Source organism: Astatotilapia calliptera, chromosome 15 (assembly GCF_900246225.1).
Source record: "Astatotilapia calliptera chromosome 15, fAstCal1.2, whole genome shotgun sequence".
Lineage (NCBI taxonomy): Eukaryota > Metazoa > Chordata > Actinopteri > Cichliformes > Cichlidae > Astatotilapia > Astatotilapia calliptera.
Genome location: NC_039316.1, coordinates 38,169,034 through 38,194,738, shown reverse-complemented (window position 1 = coordinate 38,194,738; position 25,705 = coordinate 38,169,034). Strand labels below are relative to the sequence as shown.

The following is a 25,705-nucleotide window of genomic DNA, read 5'->3' as shown; positions in this document are numbered from 1 at the left end:
AGGTCCTGCTACTGGAAAAACATCTCCCAGTTTACTCTCATGGGGACTCTACATAATCTAAACTCCAAGAGCTCCAACTAAAAAACTGCAAAAGCACAAAAACTTTGAGAACAGTGTTTGTTTGTTTTTTCTTTCTTCACAACAAGATGCTTGTCTTAAACTTCAGCACTTAAAAGCATTGGGTTGCTGCCATGTGATTGGCTGATTAGATGTTTGCTAATAAAGTGGCCTCTTGTCTTAAGACAAAATGAAGCCTCTTGATTTATAAATGTGTTCGAAAGATTTGGGCCTTAAAAAAAACGTAGGTGCATGTGAATGTTAAACGTCCGACCAAAGAAATCGAGACTGAACTCTGGAGTAAATATAGCTGTTAATGAAGATTCATTGACCAACAGGTTCATTAACATTTCCTCCCGTCACGTGCAGTCACCCTGACCCTGATTTGAGACTTCAAAGTGAAAGCTTATTGAGAGTCCAGCAGCTTTTCCTAAAGCTGAAGGTTCCTCTGACCCATGCTCACCCAGACTCTTTTGCCAAAAGGTGTAAAACCGAAACAACAACAACACGATTGAGTCTAGCAGCAGGACCAGATGCCAAAGGCCTGTGATATTTCCTCCACCTCTTTAAGCCTCTTAGTCCTGTAAGTCTGCAGGCTGTCTGCAGAGCTACCTTGTTGCTGATCAGTGATCATTTAATCCTTTAGTGGAAAGGGTTGGGTCTCACAGGTTTGTCTGCCTGCCAGCCACACATATAAACACTCAGATCTTCACAGGTATGGAGGAACTTCTGTTACCGAACGTTGAGGAGGAGGTGCGCTCTGACAGCAGCTCGTACGCGCCTGGAAATGCAGAGAAGACGATGGGGGACCAAATGAAGACTTTCCTCCTGAAGACAGTGAAGGGGGACCTGAGGACGGTGAAGAATTTCTTTAAGAGGAATGGGCTGCTCACGCTGTCAGTCATCTCTGTGATCACCGGCTGCACGCTAGGCTTTATGTTGAGAGGAAGTCAGATGTCTACACAGGTACTGTTCACCTTACAGCAAACAGCATGCCATTAAACTCTCAGCTTCACATTTACATCACGTCATTATGTCGACTGGGCTTCTTTCCTTCAAACATCCTGTTAAGTCACCTTCAGTGGTGCTGCCAGGAGCTCACCTTTAAGCTCCTGTATTGATACTGTCCAACACTTTTCCTATTAATTACTTCTCTCAGCTTTCTGCTCAGTAGCTGCCTTTAAACACTCTGTTAGGATGTAAAATTTCAGCTTCTATGTTTACATTTTCCTGTGAAGCTGAAGGTAATATTTAAAATAACCTAAAGCTTTGTGTTGATATTTTTATTTCAAATGTCTTTACGTTGCTTCGTGCCTCGATTTATTGCGATATATCTTTTTAAATTTAAATTTCAGCTTCTGTGTTGATTACTTTTTTTTGGTTTGTTTGGTTGGTTTTGTTTTGTTTTCTGTTTATTTTATATATTTTTTGTGGAATTAAGTAAAAAGTATGCAAAACACACAGTAGCAGAGAGGGATGGAAGAGTTACCAAATTAACAACATATAATAACATAAAAAAGAAGATAAATCAAAAAACTGAAAAAAAAACTGCTGAACTTTTGATATTTTAATACAAAGGTTGGAGTCTTCTCCTCCACTTCTCCTAAACTCCAGTGGAGGAGTTCAAGTATCTCGGGGTCTTGTTCACGAGTGACGGGAGCTCGACAGACGGATTGGTGCTGCAGCTGCAGTGATGCGGACGCTGTACCGGTCCATCGTGATGAAGAGAGAGCTGAGTGTAAAAGCAAAGTCCTCAAATTACCCATCAATCCATGTCCCTACCTTCACCCGTGGTCATGAGCTGTGGGTAGTGACTGAAAGAACGAGATTGCGGATACAAACTACTTTATTTTGCTACAGAAATTAAGTCTTCCATTAAATGAAATCATGTCTGTTTAATAGACTCCAGTTTGCATGTAAATGAGAAAAGCTCTGCACGCAAAAGTTAGTTAAGGAGTCCCTCAGGGTTCTGTGCTGGAACCATTATTGTTTAAATGACACACATATTATACAGGCTTCCCTTACACAATATTATTAGAAAACATACATTTTCATTGCTATGCAGATGATACTTTATCTATGAAGATACAAATGAACTAGTTGAATTGCAGGAATGTCTTAAAAACACAAAGGCCTGGATTACCTCTAATTTGCTGAATTCAGGTAAAACTGGAGTTATTATATTTATAAGGCCCCAGTAACACTTTGAAGAATCTTGGAGTTGCTTATGCCCAGGACATGTCCTTTAACACACATATTAAAGTAGCATGTAGGGCTCTCTGCTATTATATCTTCTATTATTTGTGATGTTTAGTTAAAGACAAACATGTTGTCTTTGAGTGATGCTGAAAACTCGCTAGTTATTTGTTTTTTATTTCTAGACTGTACTATTGTAATTCATTATTATTAAAAGCTCCTTTCAGTTGATCTAGAATACTGCTGTGAGTACTGACAGGGACTTCTCCCGTACTGGTTTCTCTTCCTTTGATCCCTATTTAAGCCAAATTTAAATTTAAAATCAGAGTGTAAAGACTACGTTGGTAACTGACTGCTGGTTTAAACTGGCACTATAACAGTGAAATGAACTGAATCAGTTTCCTTGAATTCAGTTCAGTTTTAATTAAATAGTGCCAAAAACAGTCACCTCACGACCCTTTCGCACACCTTCAATGAGATCCAGAGTTCCTTTACGAAGACTGGTGAACTTTACAGAAGACATCATTGTTGTAGGCTTCTGTGGTGGTGATCGTTCTTTTGCAGCAGCAAATGGGAGACCCACTATTAGAGAGGGAAAGATGGATGTAGGAAAATAAATCCTGATTTTAAAAACATTTCAGCATTTACATTTCAACAAGATAACTCTTTATTTACAGCCTAAGTCTCTGAAGGGGCATGAAAAGTGATCATGTGCAGCAACTATACTTCTCCAGCACTGCCAAGTTTGCTATGTTCTACAAGAAGAACCAGATTTTTTTTTTTAAAAAGTGTGACAAACCTGAAGAATAATTCACAGGGAATTTGACACAGTCATTACTGTAAACAAGAAAGAAAAAGACAGGCTTCAGAAAAACTGAAAGTCCAGGCCAGGCTAGATCCAGAATGAAACCCACCACAAGTCCAGGCCTGAACCCAACAGAGCATCTCTGGGGAGAAATAAAGGACAGTGAAAATTGTTTTTATATGTGATTGATTAGCAACATAGTAATATAGGTTGTGCTTCTTAGTTTCTAGTTCATATCAAATTTTTCTTGCTTACTGGATTATATATCTCTCATTAAGGAGAGTGAAGGACACAGCTGAAGGTAAGAAAGAGAGAAAAGTTGTCAGTTCCAGCGTTTGGATAGTTTAGTCCAGTTAGGTTTAGGTTTCTTTAATCACTGTTTTAATGAAACTAAACGTAGTAAAAATGTGACACTTGAATTTATGGTTTACATTTCACTCACATTTTCTTGTACAAACCCAGTGTTGGGGCACTCTAAGAAAAAAAGTAATGTATTTTTAATTATTCTTTACTTTTTTAAAAGATCTGTATTATATATATTACTGAATTACTCTCAAGAATTACTCATAACAACATCCCAACAACATTATTACATGCTCAAAGGGACTTCAAAGAAGTCACTGCAGCGATTCTACTGTAGCAACATGAAGAGGCAGAAAGGCTCGTCCTTGCTTCTGTTGCCTTCAGTTTGGGCTCTGTCTGCTGGCCTGGGGTCGACACACACTCAGCACTTTAGTTTTGTGTAAATATGCTGTCTGTGCAGCTTGCAAGGAGCCCGTGTGTGTTAGTAGTATAAACGCAGTTGCTTCTGTCCTGGACGCAGCTTGCTCTTCACCATCGCGCCCTTGGCCTTTTGTGCATTGAAAGTAAAAGTAGTGTCCATGGCTTCATTTCAAAAGTTTTTTTTTCTTTGCACAGAAACTGAAGTCAGCTGGTAGCTGACAAAGGCATGATTGATGTTTCTTTCTGATCATATCTTTCTCATCTCCTGATCTCCTGATCAGAACCTGTGTAACACAACAACAACATACTTGTAACTGTAATGTGATTATTAAATTTAATGCAGTAATGTGTTACATTACTGCATTTCCCAAATGACTCAGCTGTGACATCACTCTGGGGTGTTGCCTAGCTTCTTGATTGCACAGTATCTCTGCAGATGCTTGCAAAACCCCAAATTTCTCTAACAGAAGAATGAAGTTTTTCTGTCCTTTTATGCTTTCTATATGCAGCATGCAGATAACTTAGGAAGCTTTATAACACAAGTGTCAATATAACTGTAACTGTAATGTAATTATGGATAACAGTAACAAGTTACTTTGTAACATGTTAACCCAGCACAGGTAATGGTTCCGGTCAGCTCTGTGAAGAACTATATGAACGTTTAAAAAATAAAATTAAACAAATGTCATTTCATAACAAGATTCGTTTTTACATTGTCCAATGAGTTCTTACTGTTAAACACACCAAAGAGAGATAAAAGGGAAAACTACAGTTTGTATCAGAAGCTAATTATCCAGATATGTGTTTACACTTAAACAGCAAATCTCCTGCTGCAGAGCAAAGATGATCAAACTGTTTTGATGTCTTGGGCAAGACACTTCACCCTACCGCCTACTGGTGTTGGCCACTGATGGCGCCAGTGTCCAGCAGCCTCGCTTCTGCCCCAGTCTGCCCCAGGGCAGCTGTGGCTACAACTGTAGCTGCCTCCACCAGCGTGTGAATGTGAGAGTGAATGAATAGTGGCATTGTAAAGCGCTTTGAGGGTCTCGAAAAGCGCTACATAAGTGCAATCCATTATATTGAGGACATACAGTATATCAAATAGAATATTTCATTTTGTCTTTGCAGGAGTTTGAGCATGTCTGGTTGCAAAGCATAATGTACTTAGCATAATAAATAGCTGTTTTTACATTTCAACCTGATACTCATAGGATTACAGATAAATCGAGCACCGTGCAGTTTCAGAGATGCAGATATGCAGGATATGCAGATATGCAGGATATGCAGGATATGCAGGATATGCAGTGCCACTTAATTTCAGCAAAACTGGTCTGTTAAGTTTCCATGTTGAGGGGAACTTTTTCAAGAAATGTAGAGGTCTCTGGCCTGTTAATTCTCTGGAGGATACCCTGTAGTTGAAGAAAAACAGTGTCACAGAGCTTTAAGAGCAGCCAGTCCAAATCCACCAACGTTAATCCGTCCATGTAAGGAGTGCCTCTCATGCTCTCAGAGGGCTCCTTCTCTCTGAGCTTTTAAAAGAAACAGTTAAAACAAAGCTGTTTGTGCAGCCTCTGAGCATCTTACTGTAAATATAACCAAAACACTCTATGATAGTATAAACATAATAATAATGGCTTCCTTTGATCACTGTTGGTTATTTTTATATTCAGAATACAACATGAGTTTTTTTTCATTCATCTTTTTTTCATCAGTTTTTACATTTCAACACGAAATCATAGGATAAGTTCTTAAGCGATTGTTTAACAGTTACTAATTATACTCTTCTAATATAATGTTAATAAATAAAACCAACTCGGTTAAAAATGTTCATCTAGAAAGATTAAAGTTACAGATGAGAAATAAAACTGTTTACATTAATTGTTGCAAGCATGATCAGAATGACACCTCTGTGTCCTGTTTCACAAATCAAACAAAGATTTTAAAGTTAACTGAGATTAACTTAATCTGAAAATGTTGATGTGATTTTAATCTCCATCACTGTCAATCTGTGTGTCTGCAGATTCAGAAAACCCAACGAAACTACTCGGTTATGTGAAGTAAAACTGTGACCTATGAGCACATGCACTTCAGAGCCTGTGAAGAATTGATCCCTCTCAGCCAGACTAAAGTCACCCCGGCCGATTACAGCTGGACCACTCAGTGACTCTCCTGTTCTTTCTCAGTCAGTCACGTTTATTTCTCGAACACATTTAAACACAGCTTAAGGAGACCAACATGTCAGTGATATCATAGTGGGCATGGACAAGCTGTTCTTTAAACACTCACTAATTAATTTATTTTTATTTGCCTGCCTGTATCAGAGATATATGTTGGTTTAATTAAAATACGCAAACTTGTTTCCACAAACATAAATGACAAATAAAATAATGTCAATCCTGCAAACTTATGAGAGAATACTGAAGTGAAAGACTTCTTCTTCATTTTAAGTTAAATGCACTTTATATAAATTTAGTTTTAACAGCAGTTTTATAAAAAAAAAACAAAATAAACAACAGGAAAAAAACATTTTGAATGAGCTGCATTTTTAGAAAGCTGAGAGTAATCACAGTATTTGCATTATGTTTTATGACACAGAGATTTATTCTTGCATCCTTGTGGAATAAATGTTTTTTGGTTTTATTTACTTTTACATCTACCATTTAGTTTGGTCCTAAACTGAACAAAAAACGTGAAAGAAGAGAACGACAGGAATGATGCAACAAAAGCACGACTGGTCTGTGTCATATCAGCAAACACATCCAAACATCCTAACTAACAGGGACTATTTTTAGCTAGATAGAGATAATACACAAAGAGGCCAATCCATCATTCTGAAAGATAAATACACTAAATAATCATGACTAAGTAATTAAGTAACCAAGTATCAATAAAAGGCAGCAGTGTGATCATAAATATTGAGGCCGATGAATTCTTTGCTGGAAGCTCCGTTTATGTGGTGCAAACTTTCACAAATCCTGACTGAATGATAAACTTCTGTCCTTTGTGTTAAATGATAGAACATGAGGCATGATGCCATATTTTAATGGCTGTAAAAAGAAAGATTATTTTATTTTAATGCATATTGTTGTTGTTTTTGTTGTTGTTGTCTAAGGAAATTGCAAAGAAAAGCGTCTGCACTTCTTTAAGTTACTTGAAGATGTTTCACCTCTCATCCGAGAAGCTTCTTCAGTTCTAAGGTCAAATGGTGGAGAGTCCCAGATTTAAACCCAAGCACGACATCCCGGTGCATTTCAGACCCAGCAACACGCTCAGACAGAAACTGGTTCACCCGAAAGACAAAACGACAAAACACAGACCTAACAATGTGGTGTATGCTGTACAGTGCAGTGAGGAATGCCCAGACCTCTACATTGGAGAGACCAAACAGCCACTTCACAAGCACATGGCACAACACAGAAGAGCCACCTCCACAGGACAAGACTCAGCAGTCCATCTGCATCTAGAGGTCAAAGGTCACTCTTTCGAGGATGCCAATGTTCACATTTTGGACAGAGAGGACAGATGGTTTGAAAGAGGAGTGAAAGAAGCCATTTATGTCCACTGTGAGCGACCATCTTTGAACAGAGGCGGGGCTTACGACACCAACTCTCTGCCATCTATAATCCAGCTTTGAGATCCCTTCCCAGACGCCTTAACGCCCACTCACATCCTGGGCCATCTGACCTCAGGACATCACATGATAAGGTGGGGCCAGGTTTCACAATGAGCTCGCCCGAAACTCTGGCTGATTGGGACCCACACCCAGTTTCACACCTTGGCTCAGGCGATTAGAGGATCATCAGGGGTCCTTTTGTCCCTCTGTGGGGGGAAACTCCCACTAGGTTTATATCTGGGACTCCCCACCATTTGACCTTAGAACTGAAGAAGCTTCTCAGATGAAGGTGAAACGTCTTCAAGCAACTTAAAGAAGTCCAGACGCTTTTCTTTGCAAGCTTCTTAGACTACGATGACCTGGACGACTGAGAACCTTCACAGACATGTTGTTGTTGTTGTTACTATTTGGTGTTTAAATTTTATTTGTCTATAACAGATGAGACCGAATTGAGGACCTGATGTGTTTGATTTCTGATAAAGACTCTCAAATTTTCTTTTTTTTTTGTTACTCTCTTTTTATTAAACAACCTATATAAACACAAATAATCCAAAATAAACATAGAATCAAAAACAGACGTAGAATAAAAAAAAAAAAAAAGAAAAAAAAAAGAAAAAAAAACCCAGACGGGTGTACCCTCTAGTGTGTATGTACTCACACGCACATATTCACTCACACACCCATATTCTTAGGCTTACATACACATACCTACTTACATATGTGTTCACTTGTAGTCTCATACATACTAACATATACATATAAACACATAACGATTCAAAAATGTGGCATATATAGTTACAGAGATTCAAACAAGATCGGGTCTCCTTAACCGGATGTAGTGTTTCCATTTACCCCAAATTTCACTAAATATATCAAACTGGAGTCTTTTAATGAAGGTAATTCTTTCCATTTTAAACATCCCATGTACAGTCTCATGCCAATCACCCAGTGATGGAATTTTCACACTAAGCCATTTCTTGGTAATAATTTTACGGGCAGCCAAACTCAGGATACCATACAACTGCTTAGACATTTTATCTACATTTACTGAGTATAAATATCCAAACAAAAGTTCGTCCCAATTAAAGGGAAGCTGCATACCAAAAATAATCTGCAACTCAGAGTGGATCAATACCCAAAAAATGTTGATCCTTGGGCAAGACCAGAACAGATGGAAATGTTTTACTCCTTGGGCCCCACAATTTCTCCAGCAATTAGAGTGATTAAAATAATATTTACTTTGTGCAGGGGTAATAAAAAACCTACAGATACTCTTCCAACCGTAACATCTCCATGTATTAGAACTAGAAATTCTCCACTGAAAAGCGCACTGCTCATACCAAATGTTATCTGATATTGCTATATTTGTTTCATTTTCCCATTTTTTTTTTTGATGTAGGTAGTATTCCACTTCTTAACCTCTTGTAAACCCTTGTACAATCTTGAAATCACCTTAAGGCCTGTGTCAGCCTGATAAGCCTTGACAAATATACTCAGAACAGGTAAAGAAAAAAGATCTGTTCTCTTAGGTATAAAATTATATAGATGATGATTATATGATGCCTAATTTGTAAGAACCTAAAAAAGTCCGTTTTACTTAACTGGTATTGATCTTTTATTGATTGGAAGTCCCTAAGAATTCCCTTATCGTAAAACATACAATATGCCGTTAAACCTTGTCCAGACCATTTTTTATATCTTACGTCTAATTCATTAGGTAAAAAATCACTGTCAAAAGCGCACCATCTTAAAATCCTAACCTCTTCAATCCAATCATTCTTATTAAGAAATTGTAACCAGAGTTTTAAAGGTAGGTTAATCCATTGGCTTCCTTGATGAATTTGTTTTTTAATAAGTGTCACATCCCCTAGAATTGCCTGAATTGGGGAATCTTTTAGGGTCACTGTTTCTAGTTCTAGTTCTTTCCATCTCGCTTGATAATCTACATTACACCAACACACTAATGTCCTCAATTGAGCAGAAATATAATAGTCTTTCAAACATGGGAACCCCAACCCTCCTTTGAATAGTTTGGTACTTAATCCGTGGTTTTTTCCCCTGCCATATAAACCTAGAGATTATTTTGTCCCATTCCCGAAATTGTTTGTCAGTTATTTCTACAGGGAGTGTTTGGAATAGGTAGAGCATCCTGGGCAAGATATTCATTTTAACTGTATCTATACGTGATTCAAAATTTAAAAATGGTAATAAATACCATCTTTTAATATCCTCATTTATTTTATAACTTAAAGGATTAAAGTTTGCATTGTATATCTTAGACAGATCTTTAGTAATATTTACTTCATCTGCTCCGTCTCCCATTTCAAATTGGCTTTAGCCTTAATTTCATAATTGGGCTCATAATTAAAAGTTAATATCTGAGTCTTCGATATATTTAGTTTATAACCTGATATTGAACTAAAGATCTCCAGAAGTGACAATAGTTTGGGAAGAGTAGTGTTTGGATTTGTCAAATAAATCAAGATATCGTCAGCAAACAAGGAAATCTTATGCTCTCGACCCCTAATCTTGACTCCAGTGATAGTATTGCTTTGTGTCACCCTTTGACTCAGGGCCTCTATGAAGAGAGCGAAGAGTGAGGGGCTTAGAGGACAACCCTGACGTGTCCCTCTCTGTAGGTTAAAAACATTCGAAAGCGCCCCGTTAACTTTAATTCTTGCCCTTGGTGATTTATATAATGCTTGTATAATCCTGATAAACGATTGATGGAATCCGAATTTACCCATGACTTTGTATAAAAATTCCCAATTAAACCGATCAAAGGCCTTTTCTGCATCTAAGCTCATAAGGGCCATCTGAATTTTATTTTTTCTTAACATAATCAATAACGTGTAGTGTTCGGCGAACATTATCTTGTGTTTGTCGAGACTCTCAAATTTTCATCAGAACCTGTTCATAAGAGCTTACAGTCAAGTCATCTTTATTTAAATAGCACATTTAAAGGACATCAAGTGTCTGCCAAAATGCTCAACAGAGGGATAATATAATCAAATAAAAAGAATTAAAATCAATAAGATGAAAACATATAACATAACAGTATATAGCTCACTGGCCACTTAATTAGTTACACCTTGATAGTTCCTGTTAGGACCACTTTTTTGCTTTCAGTGCTTCATTAATTCTTTGTGGCATAGATTCAACAAGGTGCTGGAAGGTCCTCACTTCCTCAGAGATTTTGGTCTTGCGTGGAGCCCCAGATCGAGGGAGATTATCAGTGGTCTTGTATGTCTTCCATTTTCTGATGATTGCTCCCACAGTTGATTTTTTCACACCAAGCTGCTTGCCTATTGTAGATTCACTCTTCCCAGTCTGGTGCAGGTCTACAATACTTTTCCTGGTGTCCTTCGAAAGCTCTTTGGTCTTGGCCATGGCGGAGTTTGGAGTCTGACTGTTTGAGGCTGTGGACAGGTGTCTTTTATACAGATGATGAGTTCAAACAAGTGCCATTCATACAGGTAACGAGTGGGGGACAGAAAAGCTTCTTACAGAAGACGTTACAGGTCTGTGAGAGCCAGAGATTTTCCTTGTTTGAGGTGACCAAATACTTATTTTCCACCCTAATTTACCAATAAATTCTTTACAAATCCTACCATGTGGATTCATGGATTTTTTTTTTTCACATTCTGTCTCTCACAGTTGAAGTGTACCTCTGGTGCAAATTACTGACCTCTGTCATCATTTTAAGTGGGGGAACTTGCACAATCGGTGGCTGACTAAATACTTTTTTGCCCCACTGTACGGACACCGTACTCCTCTGTATGTCGGTGTTTTCTTCTCATTCCATTTCCATGAGCCAATCTCCATCATCGGCAGGCAGCCGACTGCAGCGGAGTTTCCTCCACGCTGCGGTTTGGCTCCGTCTTACGTGGTTTGAGAGCAATGAAATTAGTGGTGGGAGCTATGCTGACACACCCAGTGATGGGCTGATTAAATACTTTTTTGCCCCACTGTATATGGAACTCCTGTCAGATTCAATTATCTAAAAACGTCATATCTTTTTAAACATGGACCCAGAGTTTCTGTGTGGACAAATGGCATGTTGTAATTATCCATTATGTGCACTGAGTTTATGAAGTTTTCAGTGATTCAGCACGATGTGCGTCATGTTCAGCGTGTGACCCTCTGTGGGTCTATGACCAATCTGTGTCTCTCCATAAAATCTGTCCAAAGTTTTGTTCCAACTAAAAGTTTAAGGCCATGAAACAAAACTTTAAGCTTTGTTAATCGATTTCTTTTACATTAATCTCTTGGTTAAAACGTTCAGAGAAATTCATGTGATTCAACTTATCAAATGTAAATGAATAAAATCTGTTTAAACTGTTACAAAGAGCTGGATTTAAGACCTTAAATGAACATTTTAAGTCTAACAGATTACAAATGAAAACCTTTGTTATTTTTTTTTAAAGTGATTGTTTTTGTCTCTACAGGCCAAGATCTACTTTTCTTTTCCTGGTGAGCTGCTGATGAGGATGCTGAAGATGCTCATCCTTCCTCTCATCACGTCCAGGTGGGTCAAAGTACCGACACACAGTATGACAAGGAAAATCACTGTAATCAGAACCATGAGGCTTTGCAACAGTCTGCATTCTGTAGGGTGCAGTTAGATTTCCTTAAAGTGGACTGTTTTGTATTCTTGTACTAGAGTAGCTTTGTATGATTCAAATAATCCATCCAGTCATGCACATGGGCTGTGAGAAATAGTCCCAATCAAATAATTATTTTTTATGCTGGGCCTTAGTGCAGACCCTAAGTTCTCCCTCTGTCTGAAACATTGGAAATAAGCTATTTTAGCTCCTCCCCCTTGAATATAACTTTCTTCTGATAAGATGCTCCTCTCAAACGTCTTCAACCCAAAGGTTGAAGAAGCCGGTTAGTGGAGCTTCTCTGTTCACAACCATAGATGCACATTTAAGGATGCGACCTTTAGAACAGTCTGAAGCCTGAGTTTGTGGCTTGCAGGGATTACTTGTACAGAGGCTGATCTCATTATTTGAAACTCTGGCCATATGAACCCGTGAGAAGAGAAAAGCCCCCTATAGAACTCTTAGATTTAGAAGGCTGTGATGTTAAAGCTCTTGTTTTAACAAAAGCACCTTAAAGGATCATCCCACTTCATTTGAGCTTGCTGTATTTCCTGTGTGTTGTTTTTCTGCAGGTCAGCTTTGCGCTCCTCAGAGAGTGTATCTATGACGTTAAACATGAACTGTGCCAGTTGTGTTAAACTATTATTGTTGTTGTTATTATTATTACAGTTATTTCAGTTAAACATGCAGTACTTTACCTGTTTGTTAGGAACAGTCCAGTTGGCCTTCTAATTGAGACTAAATCTACCAGCAGGTGTTTACAGTGGGACCACATTTTTGTCTGTGTGTTACCACATATGTTTCCTCACCCACATTATTAAAGAAAATCCATAAATTATGCGTATAAAAATATCAAACAAAGGCATATTAACAGCATATTTATTTGGAAAGTTTTGCCTCGAGATACTGATTCTCACACTTATGACACTTATAACATAAATCAAAGTCCAGTCCAATGACAGGACTCGTGGACTTTATTCATATGAGTGATTTAAAGATTCTCCTCCATAAATTTTCAACTAGAAGGGTAAATCCTCTAAAAGAAAAACATGGATAGCTCCACATATTTGACTTGACACAGACTTTCATGGCCGTCCTCAAACAACCTCAGTGTGATTTGTGTCTCCTCCCAGCATCAAATCTACGCAATAAGACCACCCACAAAAATAACTGTGTCCATGGCTTTCTATCAGTAACATTTCAGTCTTTTCTTAAGTAGTAAGTACAGAGTAGTTTTCTAACAGCAGAACAGGATTCTGCTGTTAGATATGTCCCCAAACTGGTTTTAAAACAAATAGTCTGAAGAAGCAGAGATCTGTTATAGATTTTCTTATTCAGTACCTCTCAGTCAGCACTATGGCGCAGTTGTGTATCCTCTCTGTTGATGGATCCAGACTATTTTCTAAATCCCCCTCTGTCCTTGCCTTGCTGTGCAGTTTAATGTCGGGTCTATCATCGATGGAGTCGAAGGCATGTTGCCGAATGGGTGTCCTCACCGTCACATACTACCTCTGGACCACCTTCATCGCTGTAGTGGTCGGCATCTTTCTCGTGATCATCATCAAACCAGGTGTGGGCACAGAGATGGAGAGCAACCGGCTGGGTGGCGGGCCTGTCATGACCTCGGCTGATGCCCTCCTCGACCTCATCAGGTGTGACAGGTCAAAAGTCAGCTGGAGACTCTGGAAGGGTCCCTGCCAGTTATTTGTGTGGTGATAATTGTTCTCTGTGTTTGAAAGAGCAAACTGTAAAAGAAAAAGTGAAAGTAAATGCTAAAAAAAAGGAAGGAAGGAAGAGGACCCCAATGCAGGACTTGTGACACAGGCTGAACCTAAAACACAGCTTTTATTAGCTGGCAACTGACTGGTTAATAAAACACAATGACAGAGCAGGGCAGGAGCAAACTGACTGAGAAACTAGGTCTAGTGGAGAAACATACAGACAGATGAGCACACAGCATAAGGGATAAGAGAGGAAACAGCAAAGAACAGAAGCAGACTGAGGGTTCAAATACACATGAGGAGACTAGGACAGAGTGGACACGGCTGGGGAACACAGCACAACAAAATCAAAATAACAAGCCAGAGGAAGCAAAAACTGAACGTAACACATGAACGTACAAACTTAGTAAAAAAGGGAAATCAGACTACGGTGGAGATAGGACACAGAGAGACGGGACGGACACAGGGACAAAACTGGGGAGACAGAAAAAGGATCAATAAATCAGGAATCAGGAAACTGACAGCACAAAAACCAAGGTCATCGTAAGTCCAGGAATGTGAAAATAACACTATAATCAGAAGACTATAATGCACAGAATACAGAACAAAAATACTGTTATGGCAAATGCAGATGGACGCAGGGAGCAGAGTTGTGGTGAAGACAGTTTATTTACTGTGATGAGGAGATTTTACAAGTATGTACAATAGCGTATGAATGGGGACGCGGAGCCAGGACGTGCAGGTGACGGAAACACACACAGGTAGTGCCCTCGATTTGGTACTGTTTATAAGCCTCCAGACGGAAACAAACCAGACGAGGCGAAATCCTGGGGAGGAAACAAAACTCCTGACAGTCACCAGAAATAATCCAACGGCTCCAGCAGGCAGGGGCAGAATTACAGACTCCAAAAACGTCAATACTCCGACACTAGTCTTCTGTCGGGAACACTTCTGAAGAATGCAGCTGACGAGTAACAGGTGTGCCAGGTTCAGTGACTCAAACACCACATAACCAGAACCCAACTCCTAACAAATACAAGGTTATCAAAAATACAAACGCTGTATTCAGTGTGCTGAATCTCATTCTGTTTTGCTGTGTAGTTCGTAAAAAGTTTCACATTTAACTTGGAGAATGTGCAGAAACTAAATGTGCCAGGCTTTTCCTCTAAACAACAACAACATTTCCATGAACCTCGGTTGTGCTGGTTTGGAGGAAAACACATCAAAAGGATAATTCTGGTTTATTTCACTTTGGTACATGTCCTGTAATTGTGCTTGTTGCATCTCTGTGGCCTCTGTGAGATTCAGGGAAATGAGGATTGGTGCACAGCAGCATAGAAACGTGCACACAGCTTTACAGTTTGTTTTGGGTATTAGAGATCACCGTCCGGATGCACATCCACTCTGACATGTTCAGCTGAACTGAGGTCAACAAAACGTAGAAAACCAACACACACTCTCTCTTCTTCTCTCACACACACAAATCCAATTAGAGTGCAGGGCTGATCAGTATATTTTTAGTAATCCTGCAGGGATAAGTGATAGATTAACCAAGTCAGTGGCGGTGCATGATCTCTGCTGTGGCACGTTGGCAGACCAAGCTCTCGTGCCATGTTTGAAAGTCACTCCCATGTTGGAAGGATTCGTTGGATTGTTTACCTCCTGAGGTGATGAACCCCTCCCAGCAAACGGTGCAGACAGTCATCCTGTAGAAGAGCCACCCAAGTCGTGCTGCTAAATAAAATTTATTCCAAAATAAAAAATTAATAAGAACAAAAGAACAACATGGAGGAAACTTAGGCTCCTCCTATGCAGAAGAGGCAATGGGTGGGAGGAGTTTGTTTGTTTGTTTGTTTAAAGCTAACGATGTAATTTGTTTATCACAGAAACATGGTTCCTTCCAATCTAATTGAGGCCACATTTCAACAGGTAAGACAACAGAATCGTGTTGTTTCTTTAATGCTACAAGCTTGAATCCTGTAACTAAATATGATTTTCTTTCTTCAGTACAAAACAGACCTGATTCCCATCCTCAAAGTCCCAACCAAAACAATTCAGCCCAACTTTGTCTATGTGATCCCTGATGACAATGACCCCAAAGGGCGCATGGTGTACCTCGAGCTGACTCCTCCTCCAGATGTCATATACAAGACAAGTCCAGGCAGCAGCCAGCAGATGAATGTCCTTGGCATCGTTATCTTCTCTGCAACTATGGGTGAGTGGGATCGGGCTTGGTAACATCGTAAATTTTGAAACCTCATCATTAGCGTTTTAACTGCCAACATGTTGGTTTTTGTAACCAGAAATGACCTGATCAGAAATGACCTGATCATTTCTTTTTGGACTCCACTAGAATATTGTTTGAATGATTGACAGTTAAAAATAATCTTTATTCATACTTCTATAGTGTAGCCCCTAAGTTCATCCACCTTGTGAAACAAGCTTTTCCTGCTGTGAGGCCCTTTAACTCTTTTCTGCTTGAAAGCCTACTAAGAGTAACCCTTGAATCTTTTTTTCTAAACTGAGCAGTTTCTGTCATATCTCAGGCACAGAAGCCTGAGATATGACAGAAACTGCTATTTTGTTATATAACAAACTAATGTTATAAGATATTCTCTTTATATGACATTATATGGGTCCCAGAACTGAAAAAAACTGTCTGAAACTGAATAATCAGAGCACGGTGAAGTCTATTCTTTTGGCTTGGAGAGATTACTTCTTTTATAATATGTGCATGAGCACGAGCAAGTGTGACAGACAATAAGGAAAACACAATAGTTCCACTTTCAGGTTGTGTGATGAACCAGTCAAGACCAATTTTTCTTAATTTTGATTAGATCAAATCAAATAAAATCACTTTTATCGTCACATCACATGTGCAGGTACACTGGTACAGCACATGTGAGTGAAATTCTTGTGTGCGAGCTTCACAAGCAACAGAGTTGTGCAAAATACAATAATGTAAAACAAGCAAAATATAAGAATGGCTACATCTGAAACTAATAAATATATGTACAATATATAATAGTACTGGATGTGTATACAAAATATGTTTTTCTACGTGTGTGTGTGTGTGTGTGTGTGTGTGTGTGTGTGTGTGTGTATACATATTTTACAAATTAAATAGAGTAAACAATAAAATAAAATATATAAAAAATATGCAGAGTTGGCGGCACGGTGGTTAGCACTGTTGCCGCACAGCAAGAAGGTCCTGAGTTCAATTCCACCATCAGGCCGGGGTCTTTCTGTGTGGAGTTTGCATGTTCTCCCCGTGTTTGCGTGGGTTCCCTCCGGGTACTCCGGCTTCCTCCCACCGTCCAAAGACATGCAGCTTGTGGGGATAGGTTAATTGGATAATCCAAATTGCCACTAGGTGTGAATGTGAGTGCGAATGGTTGTTTGTCCCTGTGTGTTGGCCCTGCGACAGACTGGCGACCTGTCCAGGGTGTACCCCGCCTCTCGCCCTATGACAGCTGGGATAAGCTCCAGCGCCCCCCGCGACCCTGAAAAGGATAAGCGGAAGTGAATGGATGGATATACAGAGTTGGTTGAGACATGCAAAACAGTGGCATTACTGTACAGTATGGAGTGCATAATGTTGAAGTTCCAGTAGTGAAGCTGAGGTGTCTATGACATGTTCAGCAGTCTGATGGCCTGATGGAAGAAGCTGTCTCTCAGTCTGCTGGTACGGGACCGGATGCTGCAGAACCTCCTTCCTGATGGAAGCAGTCTGAACAGTTTATGGCTGGGGTGACTGGAGTCCTTGATGATCCTCCCCGCTTTCCTCAGGCAGCGCTTCCTGTAGATGTCTTGGAGGGAGGGAAGCTCACCTCCAATTATCCGTTCAGAGCACCGCACTACTCGCTGGAGAGCTTTGCAGTTGTAAGCGGTGCTGTTGCCATACCAGGTGGTGATGCATCCAGTGAGGATGCTCTCAATGGCACAGTGATAGAAGGTCCTGAGGATGCGGGGGCTCATGCCGAATCTTTTCAGTCTCCTGAGAAAGAAGAGGCGCTGCTGCGCCTTCTTCACTGTTTTGTTTGTGTGTACTGACCACGTAAGATCCTCAGCCAGATGTACGCCAAGGAACCGGAAGCTGCTCACTCTCTCCACAGCAGCGCCGTTGATGGTGATGGGGGTGTAGATAGATTAGATAAAACTATATTAATCCCTCAAGTGGGTTCCTCCGGGAAATTCGGTTTCCAATAGCACAGCACCAACAGAAGTTACAGAGTGTGAGCAGAAATATACCACATATATAAATACAGAGCCATATATATGCATATACAGGGATAAATAGAATAAATAGGAATAAGAATACAAGGGAATTGCACATTTCAAGTATTGAAGTCTATTGCATTGTTGGATATTAATAATAATGGATTGGATTTATAGAGCGCTTTTCAAGGCACCCAAAGCGCTTTACAATGCCACTATTCATTCACTCTCGCATTCCCTCACTGGTGGAGGCAGCTACGGTTGTAGCCACAGAAGCGAGGCTGCCATATCGCGCCATCAGCCCTTCTGGCCAACACCAGTAGGCGGTAGGTGAAGTGTCTTGCCCAAGGACACAACGACTAGGACAGAGAGTACGGGGATCGAACCGGCGACCTTCTGGTTACAGATGCGCTTCCCAACCCCCTGAGCCACGGTCACCCCATTAACAAAAAGTATTTCACAGTGAAAGGCACTACAGCTTAGTTGTCCCCCCCCTCCTTTGTCCTCCTGTTTCCCCTCCCTCTCCCCTCCAGAGAGGAGTTAAACAGTCTGATGGCGTGTGGGACAAAGGAGTTTTTAAGTCTGTTAGTTCTTGTCTTGGGGAGAAGCAACCTGTCACTGAACAGACTCTTCTGGTTGTTAATGGCCGTGTGCAGAGGATGCCCAGCATTGTCCATAATGTCCAGCAGCTTCTTTAGTGTCCTTTTCTCTGCCACTGTCACCAGAGTGTCCAGCTTCATGCCGACCACAGAGCCAGCCTTCCTGATCAGTTTCTCCAGCCTGGATGAGTCCTTCTTTGCTGTGCTGCTCCCCCAGCACACCACAGCATAGAAAAGTACTCCAGCAACCACCGACTGATAAAACATCCTCAGGAGCTTCCTGCAGATGTTAAAAGACCTCAGCCTCCTGAGGAAGTACAGTCGGCTTTGGGCTTTTTTGTACAGGTGCAAAAAACAGCCCGAGGTACTTGTACTTGTTGACCACCTCCACCTCCTCCCCCTCTGAACTGGCAGTGGCCCTGCTCTGGACCTCCCGAAGTCCACACCTTAGTCTTTGAGGTGTTGAGTTGCAGGTGGTCTGTGTGACTCCATGTGACGAAGTTCCTCACCACACTGCTGTACTCCTCTTTCCGATCATCCCAGATACACCCCATGATGGCCGTGTCATCTGCAAACTTCTGAATGTGGCATAATTCAGAGTTGGTGTGTCATAGTGCCAGGAAGGGGGGGAAGCGAGGGAGGTAGGAGAGTGGGGAGAGGGCTCTGTAGGTAAAGGTGAGTTTGGGGGGGTTGTGTGCTGGTCAAACCTGTTGAAGAAGTTGTTGAGTTCGTTTGCCTTCTCCACAGTCTGTGATGGTTTTCCCACCATTCCAGACCTCCCTCATTTATGGGCAAAGTCTGTGATAACATTTACAGAGCTGAAGCTTGCATAGAAACGCAAGCATAATCAGTGTTTATGTGTGCTGCAGGTTTGTTGCTGGGCAGGATGGGAGAGCGAGGAGTCCCACTGATCAATGTCTGTCAGTGCATCAACGAGTGTGTCATGAAGATCATCAACGCTGCTGTTTGGTGAGATGAAAACTCAGAGTACAGTCATACAGCTAGGGGTCTGTTTACCCCCACAATAACTTCAAATTGACAAACTGATGTGCAGACTCTCAGTTTGAATTTGAGGGGTTGAACAATGCCATGCAGAGCCTATGTTACAATTGCAGCTTTCTACACCTGTGTTTGAATCAAAAGTGCATGGTTGGCTTTGTAAATGAGCCATGAAAGCTTGTAGTGACTGATTCATTTGACTGTACTGGTATTCACATTACTGAAAATGAATCTCACTATCCCAACAAAGGTGAGCTTAATTAAACTAAACCACAAAAACAAATCCCACTGGGTGGAAAATAGTCACAACAACACGCATTGTGTATATTTTCTTTATTATATTCTTAACTAGCTGTGTTTTTGTGGTCATATGTGTCAACTGTCAAGACAAATACCAAATACGAGGAGATTTAAAACTGTAGCAAGGCTTTAAAACCTTAACGCTCAACACAAACAGATGCAGCTCTACAGGTTTTATTCTGTATGCATGTATACACCTAAGTCTGAATCAACCCTCAAAGAATGCTACTGTTGGTGAGAGCACCCGTAACCAGAACCATTCTCACCAACAGTACAGGACTTCTAAGGAATGATCAAAAAATGGGAGAAGAACAGTCACGAGGTTCCTGAGAAGATGATCTTAAATGGGAGAGGCTGTTTTTTTTCTACATTTTTTAAATTGAAAAATATTTTGCGAGTTATTTTAATATAGTAACTCTTTCTTGCAAAACCCGATCAAATTTTCTAAAATAATGCTCAGTGGACTTCAAGAAATCTATGTTCATAATTCTAAACAAACTAATGATATCTGAACTCCACTCAAGAACAAGGTATATATGAAAAATATGTGAAATGAACATGAAAGGAATGAATGTAAAACATTTAAGTTTTGCCTTAAGCTTCAGAGACAAACTTCACGTTTAGCTCTTATAGGATTCATAATGATGTTCTGTTCTTCCAGGTATTTTCCATTTGGGATTATCTTTTTGGTGGCGGGGAAGATCCTGGACATGCAGGATCCGAGCACACTGGGGAAGAAGTTGGGCTGGTACGGTGTTACTGTGCTCACCGGGCTCTTTGTTCATGGACTTGTCCTCCTTCCTCTCTTCTACTTCCTTCTCACCAGGAAGAACCCCTTCAGCTATATCCGTGGCCTCCTGCAGGCCTTGGTCATCGCCCTGGCAACCTCCTCCAGGTCAGCCCTACTTTAACCTGCTTCCTACGCTTCAGTTAGTTAGTCCTGGAAAGGTTCATAGCAAATATGCTAAACGCTAACTGAGGAGTGAAGATACGAAACAGAATATGGGCCTATTAATCTTTTGTTTGAATGCCACCTGTCCACAGCTCTGCCACACTGCCTATCACCATGAAGTGTTTGCTGGAAAACTGTCATGTGGACCGGCAGATCGCTCGTTTTGTTCTCCCAGTGGGTGCCACTATCAACATGGATGGGACAGCTCTCTATGAGGCAGTGGCAGCCATCTTTATTGCTCAGGTTAATGACTACGAGCTGGACTTTGGCCAATTGGTCACCATCAGGTAAAATGAGACACACAGTTACTTTCACTTTATCTGTACAGAACCAGTCTGTGTGCATGGGAGACACAGATTATACTCTCCTGTAGCCAGTGGAGCCTTTTAAAACTTTATGAAAATACATAATAAACATTGAAGAAGCCTGCTGTCTGCTCATGTTCTTTCAGTTTTGATCTCTAACTCTCCTCATGTCTCCCCGTCTTCCAGTATCACAGCTACAGCCGCCAGTATTGGAGCAGCTGGGATTCCTCAGGCTGGTCTGGTTACCATGGTAATCGTACTCACATCAGTAGGCCTGCCACCAGATGACATCACACTAATCGTAGCCATTGATTGGATCCTGTAAGTACTGATTATGGAAAATCACAGGTTTCAAAGGATGGAATCAGTCCTTGGTGAGGTGGTCTTGTGGCATTTTGTCTTTCCTTCTCTCTGCAGTGACAGGTTTCGTACCATGATCAACGTTCTTGGTGACGCCCTTGCAGCAGGAATCATTGCGCACCTCTGTCGGAAAGACTTTCCCCTGAGCACAGCAGGAAAGGTAAAACCATGATCGATTACAGCTGGTAGTTTCTATTTGCAAGCATGAAAGGATTTGCTTGACAGCACTCTTTGAATTGACCGATGCTATGAACAATGGCAAAGTATCACTCCTCTTGGAAGAATTGGTCAGTCCAGTGAGTGCTGTCCAGCAAAAACTACAAATCATGTTTATCATGTGAGAAGTTTGTAGACCTTGGCCTTGTCAAGTCAAAAGACACTGTCGAACATTCAGCACCTCTTATTAAAGTATTTAAGTGATCATATGTACATATATCAGGCTGGGCCTGTTTCTTCTTGTACTGGCCTAATGTTAGAGATAATCCAAGGCTGAAAGATGGATGCTGTACAAGCATCCCATTCTGGAAAAAGAACAGTTCAAAAAATTAACAGAAAGCCCAAAATGACCATGAAATTTGTTCCTGTGATTAGCGGATGTAAACCTTTGACCACAACTGTATATTAGTATGATCCTGTTTCTAAAAAAGATTAATTTAAAAAGAAATGCTGTGTAATAGGGTAATATAACAGAACGTAGTGATGTGCAAACTGTTTAGAGTTTGTTTTGAATAGAAAATACTTAAAAACTCCCAACAACAAATTCACTCAAATCAGCAAATTCAAAAACATTTGTGTCTCATCGTTGTATTTATGGGACTTTTACCTTTATTAGAGGGTTTGGGACATGTTCCATTTATATGACTGTCTTTATATGACCAACTTTACTGACCACATATCTCTGTATGTACCTGATGACTATAAACCTGAGCCTGTGACCTGTTTCTTCATTCATGTCTATGGACATAATACGATTACAGCAGTAGGTGTGTTCAGATTGGACCAACAACTACAAAGGATTAAAGCTCCTACTGTCATCCTGAGCCTCAGACTAGCTCCTCCCATATCTACTGAACTCAGTGCTCCATGTTGCCAGGAAGAACAGTCTGTTAATAGCACACCAGAAGCTGTTTCTGTCAACTTACCAGCACTGATCAACATTTCTTGAGTTGTTTTGTTGCTTCAAACACCTCTTTGTGAGAAGGCAGATGTTCTTTTCTGTGTTCTGAATGAAGTTGAAGTTAGTTAATCTAGATTAGCAATGAAACTCAAAGCAGGGGCTAACTGGTCGTAGCTAGTTTGCTGATTAAGCATGCTGATCTTGCTGCAGTAAGAGGCTAACATGTTTTTGCACTTCATCTGCAGCCTGCGCCGTCCTATGGGACGCAGACTCCGCACAAAAACTCCAACACGGTCGATGTGCCAATGACGGAGATGCACACACACAAAGACTGCACGTTCGATTTGACGGGTGACTCGGTGAGCCAGATGAATGCACACACAGTCTACTACAACATCTGCCAGGTGTGAATGGAGAGAGTGGAGCAACTCACCTTGCAAAGGTCCAACTGGGTCTGTGAGACCTCATAGTGCCATCTGAACAGGATTGTTAAGAAGAGATTAATTCTATACAGGAACCTCCTTCTTGGTGTCAGCTTGATTAAGCTAACTTGAGGTGGAGGTGGCCAAAACTGGACTGCTTATTTCGGAGCTTCTCTTGCTCATTAAGGACAAGAAATGTGTGAGGTAACACATTTCAGCAGCCTCTATTGTTCTCATTTTCAGCACTCCAGCAACCCCTCAACTCATCTGTTGTCTCAAAAAAGCTCCTGTCTCTTTCAGGCCTGGGCATAAGCCCACATTCATCTGATTAGGCACTTTCTGGAAGCCTGCAGAGGGGCAGCACCCAGTGCTCATGAACAGCACAGAGCAGTCTGAAGCTGGCACTTTTTGTTCACTGGGATTACTTTTACATTTAATAACATCAGAGACTGCAGCAGTGAATGCAGGACAGAAAACAAGAAAAAGCAGACAGGGTCCCTTTAAAAGAAGCCCTCCAGCTACAGGAATTGCAGGCTTTATTGCATCGGCTTATTTTGGTCCACTGTGGCTGAAATAAATGGGTTTGTGTTGCTGTGCTGATCATAGCCACCATGTGGTTAGAATGACTGGGTGTCACATGTCACGAATTAAAGCCACCTAAATGTCAAACTATTGTTTTTATTATTATTGTTTGTAACTGCAGGTAAAATGAGTTTTCCTTTCAGGAGAAGTTCATTTTATTCCGGTTTCATATAAGAAATCCAGTTCCTGATGTTGCCAGTGGAAACATGGAGCTGTTTCCACTGGCAAGACACTGGACTGCGATCTGATTGGCTGATGCTCGGTGCACACACTGGGTGAAGGGTTAAAGTGTAATGAACAAATTCAAGTGCTCTTCCTCTTGTAGAGTCAACCTTCTTCTGATTCCTTTGTATACAGTAGCATGCTGGCATGCGTTCTCACTGACTTCATGCAAAGTCGAGGTGCATTATTTTCTTCTTTTTGTTTTTTGTTTTTTCACTTGAATATTGCAAAGGTAAACAAAGTGCTGTGTGGATTTGTGGAATTTTGTCGATGACAGTTGCAGCTAATGTGAACAGATTTTAATTTAATTCTGGGTCTACTAAACATTCAGAATTGGTTACTTTCAGTGATTTATCAGAAGCCTCTGGAGCCACAAAACCAACTTTCTGTTAAGGCCAGGAGATCTGAAAAGCACACCACAAATAAGTGCTCTCAATTTACTAATTCACTTGTAAGGATTAATGAAAGGAGCTCTGCATAATCTATAGCAAAATCAGCATTATGGGGCTCAAGTTTGTGCATAGCTGATGCTCACACTCCATCCTCAGTGACAAAACATAGTTGACAAGGCTTTTCTGAACCACTAAGATGTACTGTATGTGCTATATGTCTTCTATGTAATACAACAACTCATGTCATCTGAGTTGGCGTGATGAAGATACCAATACTGGCTACGTGCTGAGTGACGTCATGCTTATGTAGCTCAAGATGCAACCAACAGTTGCAAGGGAAAAATTTGGATGTCAGCTACAAATTGAAAGGTTGGTAGTTGGATCTCCATCTGCTCCAGTCAATATGTCAAATATCCTTGGGCAAGTTGCTCTCTGATGCATCCATCGGAGTATGAATGTGTGACAGATAGAAAGCATTTACATAGAAAAAGTGCTTGTGTGAATCGGTGTGAATGGATAAAATGGGTCACGAAGAGGGTGCTGTACCAAAAGCCTCCTTGTGATGGCTTTGGTTGCTAGCAGATTACCCATAGTTTGTTACCCATAGTTTGTTACCCATAGTTTGCATGTAAGACATGAGATTATATGCAAACACTCAAAAGCTACTCGCCAGATGGTAGTCAAACTGTAAAAACTGCAACACAAGGCAGATATGGAGAATAACTGCCTTTAACGTAAAAGTTACGTCTCAGCACAACAATCAACACGTTTCAAAACACCCAACTCTATAAAATACATATGTCTATATTAAATTAAAAGCACAACAATAAGTAACTGGTATGTAGAAATTGGTATTCTGAGAGCACAACGTTGTCAGTTGCATGTTGTGTTTGTTGTTGTGTTTATCTTCACAATAATATTTCCAGGTCCGAATGTCAGAAATTCATCAATCTAAACAATATGGATCCCTGGAAATTCTGACACAATAATAGTGTTATTAATGTTTTCTAATTATGTACTTTTCTAACCTTTCCAGTACTTCTTAGCTGTGTATATTACCTTGAGTTTGGGAGTCTGTACTGAAAATAAAAATAGAATGAAATATTGACTATTTATCTTCAGGGCTAAAAGTGAGATGGAGAAATTAAAGGAAAGATTAAAGATTTGTATGCTGCATGAGTTGATGTTCAGTGGTTGAGATACAGCTCTTTAAACTGCTTGAAGTGCCCCTGAATGTCTCTGTTTTAAAGTAGCTTTTTGTTTGTTTGTTTGTTTGTTTGTTTGTTTGTTTGTTTGTTTGTTTGTTTGTTTGTTTGTTTGTTTGTTTGTTTGTTTGTTTGTTTGTTTGTTTGTTTGAGTTAAATGTGAAAATGTGGACCTGCCTTAATCTACAGTTGTGGTAAGAAGTTACATACAATACATCATAGGGATAAATCCAGCACCAGTAACTTAAGGAACTAAGTTAGTACATGTATATACAGTATTGATTCTATATATAAACATCGAGGCCAGGGGTGG

The 25,705-nt window shown here is 40.4% G+C and overlaps 1 protein-coding gene across 1 annotated transcript; it reads left to right on the top strand.

Moving 5' to 3' along the window:
• The first annotated feature begins 691 nt into the window (after positions 1-691).
• Positions 692-24,643, top strand: slc1a8a (solute carrier family 1 member 8a). Its single transcript, XM_026143059.1, has 11 exons — positions 692-1,023; positions 11,843-11,922; positions 13,435-13,650; positions 15,606-15,648; positions 15,727-15,934; positions 19,406-19,505; positions 20,497-20,730; positions 20,880-21,074; positions 21,279-21,413; positions 21,510-21,612; positions 22,815-24,643. The coding sequence occupies exons 1-11, from the start codon at positions 775-777 to the stop codon at positions 22,977-22,979; spliced, it is 1,728 nt and encodes a 575-aa protein (XP_025998844.1). The 5' UTR covers positions 692-774; the 3' UTR covers positions 22,980-24,643.
• The last annotated feature ends 1,062 nt before the right edge of the window (positions 24,644-25,705 follow it).

Excerpts from the sequence above, each read along its gene's own strand:
- slc1a8a (XM_026143059.1), top strand. The coding sequence starts at position 775 with ATGGAGGAACTTCTGTTACCGAACGTTGAGGAGGAGGTGCGCTCTGAC. Across the intron at positions 20,731-20,879 it reads GCCCTGGCAACCTCCTCCAG|CTCTGCCACACTGCCTATCA; the intron begins GTCAGCCCTACT and ends ACCTGTCCACAG. Across the intron at positions 21,613-22,814 it reads CCCTGAGCACAGCAGGAAAG|CCTGCGCCGTCCTATGGGAC; the intron begins GTAAAACCATGA and ends CTTCATCTGCAG.